Source organism: Lutjanus erythropterus, chromosome 6 (assembly GCF_056507025.1).
Source record: "Lutjanus erythropterus isolate fLutEry1 chromosome 6, fLutEry1.hap2, whole genome shotgun sequence".
NCBI classification, from domain to species: domain Eukaryota; kingdom Metazoa; phylum Chordata; class Actinopteri; order Lutjaniformes; family Lutjanidae; genus Lutjanus; species Lutjanus erythropterus.
In genome coordinates this window covers 32546207-32562309 of record NC_139322.1, presented here as the reverse complement: position 1 = coordinate 32562309, position 16103 = coordinate 32546207, and the positions used below count along the sequence as shown (strand labels likewise).

At 40.1% G+C, this 16103-nt stretch overlaps 1 protein-coding gene across 2 annotated transcripts in view; it reads left to right on the top strand.

The window, feature by feature from the left end:
• tafa5l (TAFA chemokine like family member 5, like) overlaps positions 1–16103 on the top strand; it is a 76962-nt gene that overhangs the window by 15360 nt on the left and 45499 nt on the right. For both annotated transcript variants that reach the window (XM_084721691.1, XM_084721690.1), the window contains exon 2: positions 10412–10561. In XM_084721691.1, the coding sequence (XP_084577817.1) occupies positions 10412–10561 (150 nt within the window). The remainder of the gene's footprint in view (positions 1–10411; positions 10562–16103) is intronic.

The following is a 16103-nucleotide window of genomic DNA, read 5'->3' as shown; positions in this document are numbered from 1 at the left end:
CAGAAGGCGTTGAAGGAGAAATGACAGTCACGAAGATGGACAAGAGAATATGTTTCATTACAGTTACATGTTAGAACAGAGGATGTTCACTTGGACAGCGAATTGCATAAAACTGTCAAACCGTCAAATAACATGTGAAAAGACTGTGAACTATGTCGTACTGAACTGTGGAGTTGGACCGTTAAACCGTTTCTGTGTTCAGGATATTCTGGATGGACTTAAATCATGGCTCACACTGGAGCTGCAAGTGATGAGAAGGCCAGTTCTTTTAGGTCACCTGGTTTGTTTTGGTTCACCTGCCACCAAAGAGTACTGAAAATCTGTACTCAAGTACAAGTACTGTTTCATCGCTAAAGTATTACTCAATTACAAGTAAAAGGTGTTAGAAATATACTTAAGTAAATGTACAAAGTAATCGCCACAAAAAGTACTCAGAGTACAAGTTAGCCTTACACAGTTCTCACAGTCACCACAAGGGTTGCAAATTTTGTGCATTTTCCTGAATGAATGGTTGAAAAAACATTTTTTCCCAGTTTTTTTTTTTTTTTTTCTCATTTTAAGTCTAAGTTTAATTTTCAGCTCTGCCAGACAAAACAATGTCAAATGAGGTGCAAATTACCACCATGACTATTTGATTAAATATCCATGAATACATTTTTAATTTTTAATTCTTAACAGCAATTAATTGATTAATGATTAATCACTGTTATCCTTACTTCAAATGTGTGCCCATGTAATCATAGAAGATGATTAATCCAGATGAATGGTTTGGATATTAATTCAAATTGTGCTCAAAAGTACAGTAGTAAAAGTAAGTAGATCTAAGTAGATTACAACCCTAACCCTTAAGTACGAGTAAAAGTACAGGCTTGACAATCTACTCATAAAAGTACAAGTACCTCAAAAAACTACTTTATTACAGTAATTTGAATATTTGTAATTAGTTACTTCCATCTCTGCCTGCCACAAGTGAACTGATACACATTCAAACATAGTTTAGTCCAAATCAGTCCACCAACTTCTCACTTCAGTTCCAACAACCCGACACTAAAGAAAAAAATACTATCCTGCTGCAGACTGAGAGGAACAAGTTGATCCTCAGATAGGTCACCGTCTTCTGACTCTGCTGGCTCAAACTTGTCTGTACAAGTCTAATAAAGCTGCTAGAAGCATCATCCATCAGGTCACAGTGTTATTTGACATTTGAGAAAGCATACACGGCCCCAGGCATTTCAGAGGGAGAGTTCCTCCTTTTGAGAGTTCTGTTTTATATAGCTGGCGATTTTTTAACCATTCAAATTGTCTGGGTGGTTAATAACAGATTTCTGCTGTGGTTTGACAAACTCAGAACACATTTACCATTGCTTGAGCTGCTTGTTTGTATGAGTGGTTCTTGCATGAGGCACATTCTCCAGTTTCAGCTCACCAGCTGTGAAGATTTTCTGCCTTTAATTGAGTATTTTGGGGGTTTTGGACTGTCAGTTAAAGTAAACAAACATTTCTTTTTCACCATTTTGGTGTTTGATTCAGGTGGAAAGCCTTCGATCAATCGTAGGGTTCTCCACCACCGTTGCAATGGGATTGTTTTGGTTTGTGTTTGAATGATAAGCTTTACAAAGCGCTTTGTCCAGCTCGGCTTGGACAGCACTATACAAAAGCAGTTGTTTTGAATAGTTCAATCACTCCATAATCGATAATGGTAGTAATCATCAGTCGCGGCCTTAAACAAAAGGCTTTCAACGAGAAAAGCATAAATCTAAGCAGTATGACATAGCTGTATTGACATAAGATTCGTGTTGATATGGGATATAGTGCGTGCTCATTACATATTAAAATTTGATAACTGCAGCCACTACAAATCAATTTTGACTGATTACCTGCACCATTAATATTTATCACGTCTCACACAATGTTTTAAATCTTCCATAAAAGATCAGCTAAATTCATATCTGAATTGATGCATGTTAATATGATTGTCATGCTCTCTAAACTGGCGCTTTGTTGGCAGCTCCATTTTCATCCTTGAGAACGGCACTTCTATCAAGACAGGAACATACAATGGAATGGAGATAATCACTCAGACTTATTATTGTATGCCAGTGTAGTGATTAGAGCCTGATTGGCTCTCTCAGGGAAAACCAGTTGGATTCAATGCCAAGAAGTTTAAGCCAAGCCAACATGGAGCGTCTCTGTGCTATAGCTGTGTCTTTATGGGGAGTAATACCAAATACAATACATATTGTCATGAATAATTAACGGCACTAGCTTTACAAGAAGTAGAATTTATAATAAATATGATCAGAAACTGTAGTTTGCAGAGGCGCTCTTTGCAATAAAACATTGTAAGACCTCACTTCCATCTTTAGCCGCCCGCAAGTAATTACAATCTATAAAGGAAGATTGTTTTAATATGGAAATGGAATCCTTGTCATAGTTCATTCAGTGCAGCCTGTCATATAATTTTATGGCAAATTCCCCGAGGAGAAGCAGAGCGGCTCCCAATCTGGTTTCACTTGCGAGGGAGCAGCACAGAGCTGCGGCTCATGTGTTTGTCTGTTAAATCTGATAAAGGTATTTTATCAGTTAGGGCTAACTACTAGTGTATCTGCACAGTCTTAATTAAGGAGACAAACAAGAAGAGAGATAAGCCAGAATGAACTCAAATGATAAGCACAAGTGTCTAAATAAGGAACAGTAAATAGTTGGAATGGATTGCTGGATGTTAATGGGAAAGATGATAATTGCTGGTTTATATATAGCAGAAGCCATTTGCGCCCAGGTTGTGATAGCCAGTGTGGTTATTTATACCTGGATGTATATAGCCTAGCATGGCCAACAGCATGCTAACAATGCTATTTGTACCTATACTGCCGGTGTAAGTGGAGCAGCTGCACCCCTACTATTAGACTTGGGGGAGCAAACATGCTTTTGTATCTCACTTTTTGATGCCATATCTTTACTGTTTTTACATATTAGAACTAGTCTGCATCAAAAATAATTGCAATAATCAGCAAACCATGTAGTTACTTTGGTAATGGCCGAAAAATCTTCTCAAGCACCGTCGCACAGATGGCAGACAGTGAGTCAACAGTATTATGAGATGGTGTGTAATTCGGCATTCATCTGATCCACCAACCAGCACCTATTTTAGTGAGAAATATTTATTTTTGCTTTTCATTCCTCCAGTCCTCTCCCACTAAGATAGTGCAACCAAGAACCAACAGAGGCTTGTAAAAGAGCTGAGGCAACAAAATCCAGTTTGTACAGAAATGCAGTTTATCATTATGGATTACATTGATGCTAAATTGACGAGAGGAGTGAGAGTTATGTGTTTTTCCTAACATGTAAGGAACTGGTAATGTCATATTTCTTAAAGGGGACTTGGTGTAGTATACTACTGTCGCACTTTTAACTATAACTAAGTGCTCATGCCTGGGATGTAAAAAGCCAATGTTGCTATTTACACCTGCATGGCAGAGACAAACCATGACCTTTCCCTGGACCTAACCACGTGGTTTTGTGTCATAACCTAACCAAGTTTTGTTGCTTAAACCCAACCAAATTTCTACTGAAATCTGAAGATAATAATAATCCTAAATAAAATAATAAAAAATCCCAAGACAGGACTTGAATCCTGCTCTCCTGCAGGTAAGCCTTGGAGGAGTCGGGTGAAAATATAGAAATAGCTGCCATGTGCCTAGTCGTACCTGGGTACCAGTAGACAGTCTGTTTATATATTCACAGTATGTTGCCAGGCTCTGCCGGTGTAATGTATCTAGAGCTGGATAAGCTCATCATGCCCACCAGTTCTCAATCCTGCAGTGACGCACTTTGAATCAGGGGAGCATTGTGAGTGTGAGCATGGACTCCTGGCAGCCTATTTCAGACAGAGATATTAAGATATTTGTGCTCCTGTACTTTGGTGTCTGATCAAAGCGCTGATATGTAGAGCACAGACTCTCGTCTTTGCTCTAAGCTGTGTGTGTTTGAGCCCCCGTGCGCGTGTGCACTGGCACTTTGCACTTGTATAGTGTTGTGATTCGGTGATAAGGTCATCATGCTGCCAGTCAGTGCTGAGAGCCAGTCTCTGCGCTGCGTATCGGCTTCGTCCTCCTCAGCCCTGTAGATGTCGTTTCTGACAGGATCCAGAGCCTGGACGGTGGCGTGGCGCCACCCTTCACTCGGCACACTCTTCGCCGTCGCAGCCATGTGCGCATTTCATCATGTGAAATAGAGACAAGGCCGCGTGTCTTCATGCTGCTGAATGACAGGAGCCCCCTGTCATCTGAATTAACTCCTGTATGTATGATGAAGCTCTGGCTGTAGAGCTTAAGGCACTTTACAGAGTGCCCCCCCCCACCCACACACCCACCCACTCACACAGTACCCAACCCCCCCCCGTCTTACTATCCTCCTCCTCCAGGCTTATTGCATGAAGCCCATTCATCTGCTCAGTGTTGAAACATGGCAGAGAGCGCTGATATGTGATGGCACCTCTGTCCTCCGAGCACCCACCAAGTATACAGGGACTCGCCTCGGCGAAAAAAGAGTGGAGGGTGGTCTGAGTGGTGGGTGTTGGGTGGGGGGAGTGTGAGCAGCAAGGGATGATGCTATGAGATGAAATGTGCATAGCAGTTGTGCATAGAGGTGTTTTATGACTCCCAAGACTGGTCAGCGTAGTAATTTTTACGTAAAAAATGCACAGATCTTATCAGTGCTACTGACAACAGTAACCATCCTCTAATCCTTTAATTCAGATGCTGATTTGTGCTATTTGTCCTGGTAAATGTGTTGTCGCAAGGATGACTACTGACAGGGAAAAATACTTTTACACAAGTCTAAAGCCTGGCTAGCAGGGACCCTAGAAGCTGCAGTGTTGAGGCGGTGCAGCTGAAGGAAAGCTCATGAAGCGCTGAAAATGAAAAAGGGTTTGTCATTTGTTCAACAATACTGGATTACCAACCAGGAAAAGCAGGCAACATGGCCTGAAAGCATGTCACCTGATTTATGATCCTTTGATTCATTGATTTGTTAAAGGTCCATTTAGATTTATGGGAAACTGTTGGCAGAATGTGGCAGAAATGGAATATAATATTCATGAGTGTGTTTTCATTAGTGTATAAGCACTTGAAAATAAGAATTGTTGTTTTTGTTAACTTAGAACAGAGGTTTGGGGTCTAGGGATTGATGTAATTTATAGTGTTCCTAGTTTGATTGATTGACTTAAAATAAAAAAAAAATCTAAGAGGGAATTCCTTAAGACAGATTCCTCTGAAACTGGGGTTTTGCTGGAATGCCTGCTTCAGAATGAGTGGTTTATATCTACAGAGGGAGCAGGTCCGCCTTCATGGGGTCCTCCATGTTGCACCTCTATGTTTCTACAGTAGCCCAGAATGGACAAACTAAAACTAAACCTTGGCTCTAGATGCCTTTCGAGTGTTTTGTGAGTTTTCTGGCCGCCATATGTTCTCCTACATGCTGTGAGGGGGAGAGAGAGACAAGTCTTTGCAATCTGCCAGCTCACCGCAAGATGCCACTAAATCCGACACACTGATCCTTTGCAGCAGGGCTTTTTGAAGATGTCTTTAAAAACACAAAGTCTACTGTTTTTTTTACTTCTGTAAGGTGATTTTTTTAGTTCAAGGGATGATGAAGTTATAAACACTAATCTTGGTTTGTCTCAACTCAGAGGACTCATAGTCATTCTCACGCGTGGCAGTAAATCCATACTTCACGTACGCTGCATCATACTTGCGAGTTTAACTTGCCCAGGAGTTCTTTGGATTGTTTGCAGCTGAGCTTTTGACAGCTGGGCTGTTGGTCTGCTCGTCAAGTCTTTTCCTTTTCAAAAACATGTCAATTTTTGTGAGTTAGCTCTAGCTATCTAGCTGCAAGCACCTAGCTGCAAGGAGCAGAACAGTTTGTGCTGGGAGCAGGCTGGTCTAGGTCAACACTTGACAGCTTATGATGTGATAAATGATGTTTTGACTGGCAAGGGACTAGAACGGTGCCCATTGCAAATACAATTTTAATATGTTATACATTATAAGTTTTAGATTATTTAATAATAATTCACATGTATAAACAGTAATAATAATAATGATGATGAAGAAGTGTATTTTATTGTCTTGTATTGTTTGTTTTTTTAGTATTTTGCTGAGGCCCCCTGCTTTGAAAATCACTGCTGTAAGGAATCTGGGTTTAACCTGCAGTGTTGTGCGCTACACTTAAAGGTTATGTTACATTGTTAGTGCACAGAGACTTTGCCATGGCACAAAGACGTGTTGACCTTCTGATGCTGCTATAATAAAGGTCACAGGGTCACCGTAATGAGCAGGAATCACCATCATGAATATTTCCAAGACGTCTCGCTCTGAAACTTAAGTCGCCTCTGAAACTTGGACGCCTCAGCACCCGCTGAGGTAATTTTATGAGTCATTTGTGTTGATCAACAACCCTTTCAACCTTTGCCATTATTACAGCCATTTCATGCTATGGAGCAGTTAGCGTCTCACTTAATGAACCTGTGAGGGTGTTGGGAAGAAGTGGAAACAGCAGTATAGAGGAGTGATGGTCGGTGAATGCCAGGGATTGACCTTACAGGAACTGCAGCACAGACTCTTCTCTAATCTACCTTCGCTGAGCTGATTTTATTTCAGTGTCAGCCTGAATGGCTTTCACTGGCAGCTTTCCATTCAATAAAGAGGAGAAGGAAGAACCTGTGTTACTTTTTCCAGATCATTACAAAGGTGAAGCAAGTTCCCCCTAACTTTTTCTCAGCTTTACTGTTCAACACAGAGCAGATAAGCTGCGATAAAGTTATTTAACTTCACATTTATATTGCACTTATTAAGAAATGTGCTGAGTTCAAGCTGAGTCAGATTTGATGTACTCACACATATTAGTATTGTTCCGCTGCACTTCAGCAGGTTATTGATTTGTTTTTTACTTCTCATTTGAGGCTGCAACAAACCTCCCTTTGATTTTGGATGACAAAGGTGAGACAGAGAATGTGTCATCTCCATATATTGAAACATTTCTTCTTCCAAATGTGTTTTTGAAAAGCAGCAGAAGCCCTCAAGCAATTTACTGTGATTAAAGCTTGTTTATTTATCAAACACAAGACTATTAACAGTTAATAATTCCCCCCAAACACACCAGGAAGGCCTAAATAAAAGACAATTAAATATGTTCCCTCGGGTTTCCAAGTAATTTACCCAAACAAAAGTGCTGCCTCAACAGTAAGTGTTCAATCGAACTGTCAGCCACAAAAGGCCACGCAGTGGGTTCATTTAATAAATCTAAACATCGCAAACATCATTGTTACAGCCCTTCTTTTGTTTGCACAGTTTTCAGCGTGACTCATTAGAAGTGATCATCATGCATCATCATCATCATCATCATCACACTGATTGTTTGAATGCCGAGCGGCTCTGGCTGCTAGAAATTCAGGTCTTGCTGTTACAAAATCTTCAATAAATGCATCTAAACTCACCCAATATTTCAAATAAACATGACTCATATTGGAATCATTTCATCATTCAACTTACCAAGTAAAGTTTTAAAATGGTTTTTTATCAACTCTTTAACTCCCCCAACATGAAAAAGTCAAGATGATGAAGAACATTTAATTAAGAAATATTTTTTCCCTCTCACAAGAAGTCCATTTGTAGCTGAAACACCCTTGTGAATTTCAGGTTTCTCCAGTTTGTGTAATTAATTTAGAAATCAAATTCTGACAAACTTCATACCCAAAAAAACCTGCTAAACCACAGGTCCCTGGCCGGGGAGTCATCCATCAATTTGTAGTGCCTGAAGAACTCTGAAGTAATTCTCTGTGCTTGGATAGAGGTGTAAGAATAGGACTCCCACACGACGGAGATTTCTGAGCGAGGTAATCATCACCTTAAGACATTCTGTCCATTTGCTGTTTCAGTAGAGCTTAGCCTGACTTGAAAATTGGTCTGTTGGAGTAACGCAGTGACCAGCAGCCACTGACATGTCAACACATGAGTCACACATCACTTCAGCCAGTTGTCCATGTTTCATTAACATGTTCAATGGTCAAACAATTTTTACAATTTTTTTTTGCCCCCAGGACAAATGTAAAACTGAAATGTTGATCATAGGGCAAGATGATCTCAAACACTGTGTTAGACTGTTAACTAGTAAGATATAAGTATTTGGTTTGACTAAATATAAATAAAATATAATGAATATAAAATTATCATTGCTGTCAGGTGAAAAAAAACCCCTCATATCTCCATATTTTGTATTTTTTTCATAAATCAATGCTATCAGTCTGATCTAGGGTTATGTCTGTATATGGGTTTTACAAATATTTAACCAATGAAAAGTATTACAATGTTCTACAAACTCTGTCCATCCTATTAAATTATGTTAAAAATATAGAATTCTTTTTTAATTTCCTGAAAAATAATGCTTTTCGACATACAAGATTTCAACATTATGGCAGAAACATAAGATCATAATTTGAATAATATAGTCCAGATATCATCATTTAATGTGCAACCATGCAGCCATGCTAGCAAATATCTATGCTACAGCTGTGCTTTGAGCAAAATGCTGAAGCTAACGCGGTCACTTAGACTCTATAAGAAAGTGGATGTAGCCACTGTGATATTATTCATTGCTTTGTGGACTCAGGCCTCAAGTTTTTCAGTATGGTCATCTTGTTTATATGTTGCCAGAAGTGATTTATTTAGTATTTAGATAAGATGAACTGGCCAATGTGGCAGCAACTTGATAGGTTAGTGTGGTAGAGACAACCACAAGGTAGACACACCCTACAGCATACCCTGCTTTGTCATCTACTTTAGTCTAAAAGGGAATTTAATTTACAAAATTAACATTTTCTCATTGGCTTCCATACAATCAGACTTTGTTTTGCAACTAGTGGAGTCACCGCCTGATGGCCAATAGAAAAAATGCAAGTTTACAGCACTTTCACATGGACTTTACTTTTCAGATTTTGAAGCTCCGTCTACTTCTCTTATATAATCCATGTATGCTCATAATGACAATAATAACATGCTGATGCTAATCAATGCTAAACACAGAATAGAGCTGAGGCTGATGGGAACATCATTAACTGTGCAAGTATTTATCATGCAAGAAAGTATGTAATGTCAAGGGATCACCAAAAAGATCATCCATCAATTCATCCTAAGGGGGACATGGATGGTATTTTACAAAATTTGGACCAACAGTGTTTAGATATTTCAGTCAAGTTTTACCAGCCGAGTGACATCGCCCTCCCCAAAACCATGCTGCCACTAGCATGTTTTTGCTCGTTAGCAGTGGGATCTAAGGTTGACGAAGTTTAGTCCATTCAGTCATCCGTCTGTTTGTGTAACACTGTCCCAACATCAGGCTATCTAGACTGATCATGTTGCCTTTGAATTGGATGTAAATGACATTGTATTCTGAGGACGATGCATCACATTTTGGGGATTCCCTGACCTCCCTCCCAGCACCACCAGGAGGCCAAAATTTTCTATGTGGACAGAGCAAATATGACAATCCAGTGTACAGATTGCCATGAAATTGTCCGTGCAGATTGACACTTCCCAGAGGATGACATTTTTTCCACACCCTGTGAGCTTTCCTTCTCACATCGCACTCAGAAAAAAACTATCACTATCACAAACAGCAGTCTCTCTTTGTTAAAGTCACACTTTATTGTTGACCCTGCCTCCCCTCGAGGGAGTTTTGCTGTGCTATAACAATGTCGGGCAATGCCACCTTTGCTTCTGACAGATAGAAGTCTTTATTCGCCCAGAAGATAACCTTGTCCGCTGCACAGAAACATGGGTTGTTTTGTTTGAATAAATTACCAGTGCTGTTGTTTTTCTGTTGAGTACATATCTCAGTTCAGTGGTATGGGCTGGTTACTATTAAGTTTATTGAGCACATTCATGCACCCAATCAGGAAAAATACTTTATATTTTATTCCTGAAGCTCAAACAAAAGAAAACCAGTCAGTATGTTGTTTCATCTTTTCAGCAATTTCATATCTTCAAGCTTTAGACTTGTAGAGTTGTTAACTTGCTGTTTTCACTATCTAATAGAAAATGTCCTTTTAACAGATTCTTGGAGGGATCTTTGTTTTCCACATGATGAATATAAGACACCTTTATCAACAGAGCAGACAGATGTACTGTATTGCTACTGAAGAAACTTTCTAGCCTCCTGCTTTTAAAGCTTCTCATTTTTTATTTGAGATTTTAAATGAGCATATTAAACTGTTCAAAGCCACACAGACCAAAAAGAGCAGGTCTCTGTCCAGGCTGCCTGTTGTTTGTACCTTCGAACACCAGTTGCTCCTCTGTAATATGTTCATTACACTCTCATTATGCTAATGTGATGTACTTTGTTCGTCGCTTGGCAGGCCAGTTGGCGGTGGGAACCTGCGAGATAGTGATGCTCAACAGAGACAGCAGTGTTCCCAGACGGACCATCGCTCGGCAGACGGCCCGCTGCGCCTGCCGGAGAGGCCAGATCGCCGGAACAACCAGGGCGAGGCCGGCATGTGTGGACGGTGAGTTGGATGACCTCTTTAGCCCAGGGGAGGGCGGATTTTACAGATTTTAGTCCAAGTGAGTCAAAACAGTGATGACTACTGACCCAGCAAGCCCAAATGTTTGAATGTGAAGCGTGCTGGAAAGGAACAAGAATCTGTGGATTAAAAAAAAGGTTCCTCAGATGGTTTGGAACATCAGAAACAGTTTAATTGCACTGTAATTAAATTCACTGAAAGTTATCCCATTTATTTAAAGTACAGCTATTCCCATCAGCGGCACCTTTGTCTCACCTGTAGTAGCTATATAATTTATTACTAAATGAACACAACGCTCTGGCAGCGGGTCAGAACCCTCTAATATTTGTCTAAATTGGGTCCAATGCATAAATGCCTGCCTCAGACCACTTAATTACTTACACAGCAGTGTTGGCGTTGTGTTTAAACTTAAATTACTGTCTGAGCTTTTATTTGTTTAAAACAAGATTGGCCTTTCATGGTGTTGGTGAACAGTGGAGGAACGCTTGACTCATGGCTTCATCTTGATAATTATTAAGTTGACTGTGAAGTTGTATTCTTAATACTTATGTTAGTTAAAGGACTAGTTGGACATTTTGGGAAATAGAATGATTCATTTTGTCACCAAGAGTTAGATAAGAAGATCGAGACCACTCTCATATTTGTAAAGTGGATATCAAGCTACCAATGATGGTAAATAAAGATGGACGACACTTCCTCTAACTGCACAAAACTGAAGCCAGAATATTCCAGATGTGAGCTCTGCCATGTTGCACTGATGACGTCATTCGGAGCCAGAGTTTGCGCAGTAGTGATCAGGGTTGGAGCCACAGTATTGAGTTCCCGTCCACACAACTGGCAGACTTGATCACGAGCAAAGCTCAGCTTGTCAATCATAACATGAAACCTTGTTTTTATGTCACTGAATCATCAAATAACTAATTAAAATCAAGCTGATGAGAAAAGTGAGCCGATTTGCTTGAGTCGAATGAGCTGACCTAGTTTAACATAAACACTGGAAACTGGCTAGGACCATATAACATTTAAATTTAGCTTTTATTGGTGCTTCTAAGCTGATTTTGCTACCGATAGACAGAGCTGGATTAGCTATTTCCACATGTTTATGGTCAGCTAGGCTAACCAGCTTGCAGTATCTTCATATTTAACAGACACAGGTAAAAGATATCAGTATAATAAACCTATTTTTTCTTTCCAAAATGTTAAAGCAGTCCTTTGAAGTAGGTAAACAACAGCAGCATTGATTTGAGGTTTGTCTATTCTTTACAGCATATCACTTGCGTAGTCGCCCCTCTTGAATAGTGTAATGCCTCTGACACAAAACAGCACTTTTCACTCCAACCAGATGCTTATTTGTGGTAACAACAGAATGATATTAGGTTTCCCACAGCTACACAAGCTCAAAAAGTACTAAAAAGAAGGAAAGAAGGGAGAAGCAGCTAATGGCTGCATAGCAAGCCACACCGCAGAGACTTTTTATTGAAGCTACATAAGTCATGAACACAATCAAGCTAGCAAAGTAATCAATATCATGGTGTGCTTAACAGTTTACAGCCAGTGTAGTCACATTTGCAGAGGTTATTGGAAGCTCTTTTTAACATATGTGAAACACATTTTTAACAGCTCAAACAAACTCTCTGAAGTATTCAACAGATGTTATTACAGATCAGGTACTACAGGGGCCGGATACAGCAAGCTGGTAATGAATTTTTGGGCACATGCCTGAATTCAAAAAGGGCGCAGCGTCACAGACGGCACTCATACTACACACAACGTACAAGTCCCAGTGGGAAGCTAATATAATACATTATGAAAAAAACAAAAAATAGTAAACACCATTAGAGTGAAAACACGGCACTAAAATACATGAGGTAAACAGTGATAATGGCATGTAATGGCATGTGGAATCATTAACTCTGCTATAACAGCATCCACAGGCCTTTTTCACAGCAGACATTTTGACATAACAGGAACATCATGACAAATCATATCAGGAAAACACAGGTGTAACTATTAACATTAATGACAGATCCACTCCATTATGTGTCGCATTCCTGTGAACCAGCATGCACCATACCAGAACTTATCCTGAACACCTGAATGCAATGCACTCATTATGGATGCTATTTCAGTCAGAGACACTTACGTCAAGGAACCGACCATTTTCTAGTGCCCTAATCCCCCTTATTAAAGACACACGTGGATGTTAAATCTTAGTTAAATCAACAGCATGAAATACCACATAAGGAGGAGGTCAGGGTGGTGGAGGGAACTGCAGCAGCAAACGTCATGAGTGCATGAGCGTGATCGTCAGAGCAATACAGATAAGTGTCACGTCTGTGCTGTACACCTGCATGAATATGATTGGATGTTATTAGCTACACAGCTGTCAATTATCCAGTCATTGCAAAGCATACTGCAAACATGGTGCCAATCATCCAACACAAGCACGACTTCAGTGCTCTGCCTGAGCTAATGCCCTGCGTCATTATTTACACTTGTACATTCATAGTAAAATGCCTCATGTCACAATATGTCCCATGTCCTTTTTTAAACCTATTTTTCTTATCTCTTTGGTATTACAGTATAGCTGGGGCACCAGTAGGGCTAAAAATCTGTCAAATCGTATCAGTGATATTGTGACATGTTGATACTTTTATTTGAAGACTACACACAGTGGCAACAAGCATGGCTGAAAGTGAAAGTAACATTACTGAAGGCTTCTCCATTAGGGTGTTAGTTCCAAAACAGGGAGCAAGTCTGATACTGTGGCACTGGTTTGATCATATAAGGTTAAATCTGCAAAAGGTGTCAATGCAACAAAGCTAGATATCATGTGATGTGATTGCTACAACTCAGCCGAATCACTGGCAAATTACCTTAATGATATAGTAAATAAATAATAAACTAGTAATTGATTGTCAGAATAAATTAGGGGTCCCCCTGAAAGGTTGTGAATCATCGTCGGAGAGCCAGTTCACTGAGATTCTTCAAGTCAAAATCATAGCCGAAATTATACCTTGAGTATGAGGGGGTCTGCTAGAGTCCACATGACGTATATTTCATCATCATAGGATGTTCACATAGACTCTGGTCAGACTGTGTACCTCTACTGACTTGGCTGAGGATTATCTGTGAGGCCACCACACTACAGCAAGCTATAGAATACCACAGGGAATGTGTCCTGCATGTGGATTCCAGAAAGTAGCATAAAACCAGAACTATGTGTTTTTGGTCTCCACAACTGCTTCTGTCTGGGAGTATATTCAGGCCTTTAGTGATGCCTGGATTATACTCTCAAACGGATGCGTAAACATGGACAGCTGTGGACGCCATGAATGCACAATAGTTTGAAACGGAGGCAGCTGCCTGGACAAAGGGAGGCCTTGTCCGGTAAGGCTTTAAGGCAAACATGTTAAATTCAAGGTCCGCGGGCCAGATGTGGTCCAATACAAGTATATACAGCCCGCAAGATAATTTCTTGGGTCTATTATATAAGGCCCACCGCTAAATAGCGTTCCCACCACTCATACTACAAATCCCACAATCCACTGCAACAGCTGCCGTGCAAGTCAAGACCTGCGCCCACCCCTCTTGCCGCTGCTTTAATGACACACTGATCAGTGGTCAGCGGATGGATGCGTCGGTCAGCGCTTTTACAGTGACACTTAAGCTAGCCTGCAAAATAAATGGCCAAACAAAAAGTGGACTTTGAAAACAGGGATTTTCAAAGCAAGGTGGGAGGCAGAGTACCTGTTTGTCGACATCGGAGGTAAACATGTGTGCCTTGTTTGTGGAGCTAATGGGGTTAAATTTTTTATTTTTTTAATTTAAGTTTTAAATTTATTTTATTGAGGAAAAAGTTGTTGCAGTCTGGCTGTTCAAATTCATATTTCTGAATAAAACATAGTCAGTTTTCAATAAATGTTAATGCTGTTTGGCCCGCAACTTAGACTGAGTTTTAGTTTAGTAGCTAACTTAATTTGATAAGGTCTTCAACCTTTTTTTTTTTAAATGCAGTGCTGGTAAAAGTATGCTGTTGTACGTTTACAATCTGCATTAGCATCATTAGCACACATTAAATCAGAGGGCTAACTTAGCATGTTTATTATATTATGTGAACGTCACTGTCACCCTTAATGTCCCGCCAAACCCTGTTCAAAAATCTAGCAATTCAATAAAGCGTTGCTTGACAGTCTGCTTGGAAAAAAAGGAACAAAGAGTTGAGCAGCCAAAATTCTGAGTCATGTACACTCACAGAATTTATCGTTTTGTTATTTAAGTATGTGTAAAGGAAATTCAGGGATTTTCTTCTAAACTTAAAAAGACTATGAAATATGTATTACTGAACTGTAGAAGTAAACTGTTGGAGACCGAGGTGCTTCTCAGGCAGGTATCCTCTGGACCTGGATATGTATGTCTGCACAATTAAAAAAAAAAAAGCTGCCAGACGGAGCATCCATTTTTCAGGTCGTAATGGTATTTGATATTTAAGACAGCAGAGCAGACACACCTTCAGCGATTCAGAGAGCTTCAGAGGAAACTGCTCATTTTTTAAGCCTACTGGCAATTTTTATTCAAATTTGGCAGTATGGTTAATAAAACATTTTTCTGTGGCGCGACAAACTCAGAGCACATATTTATTGTTGCCATACATGGACTGTAATATTGTTACCCAAAAACCACCCTTATTTAAGGCCATATCACCCATCCCCATCCTTGACAGAAGTCAGCAGCAACCAAAAAAAAAAAAAACAATAGAACAAAATGTAAGGGCTTCCTTCTTTCTCCATTAAAAGCAACTGCCGATGTAATTTGGTTGTTTAACCAGCCAATTGATAATCACTTTGCGTGTCTCCCCTTTTGATGCCTCTCAGACTGTTTGACTCCTAACTGTGTGATTGGCTGTCTGCATTAGACCTCCTCCACCGAGGCTGTGTGACATCAGCAAATTAGTAATCACTTTGTGCCTCTTTTCTTGTCTTCAGTCTGTGTTACGTTGAATTTTTCTCCCCTCTGGTGTTTTTAATATGCTCCGACTGAATAAAGATCACTTGTATAGAGGATGTGTGGTGCTCATCCAATTTGAAGATAAGATTTTTATACTTTAGAGCCCTCTCTGCATTATTGGACACTATCTTAGAGGAGAGTGATAAGACACATGAGAGGACTGGGTCGGAGGAGGGGGGTGACACAGTCCATCTGTGATGTCGATTGGATCTCGCCATATCACAATCACATGCATCAGATGCACCATTAATTGTCTCACGCAATGACTCATGTTAGCCTTAATCTAATAGCCCTGACACGAGACCCAGTCCCCGCAGCCTGTGTCACGCTCCCCACGCAGACTTTAACCACCTCTCCCTCTCTGCAGACGCCTCTCCGTAACACTCAACAGATGCTAATTAACTTACAGAGAAGTATGATTACAGCAGCAGGAAATTGATTATCACTGGCTTCCCACCGCACCACACCCTACACTCCATTAATAGCCAGTGCATTAAAAGTGGAACCTGTTGCTCGC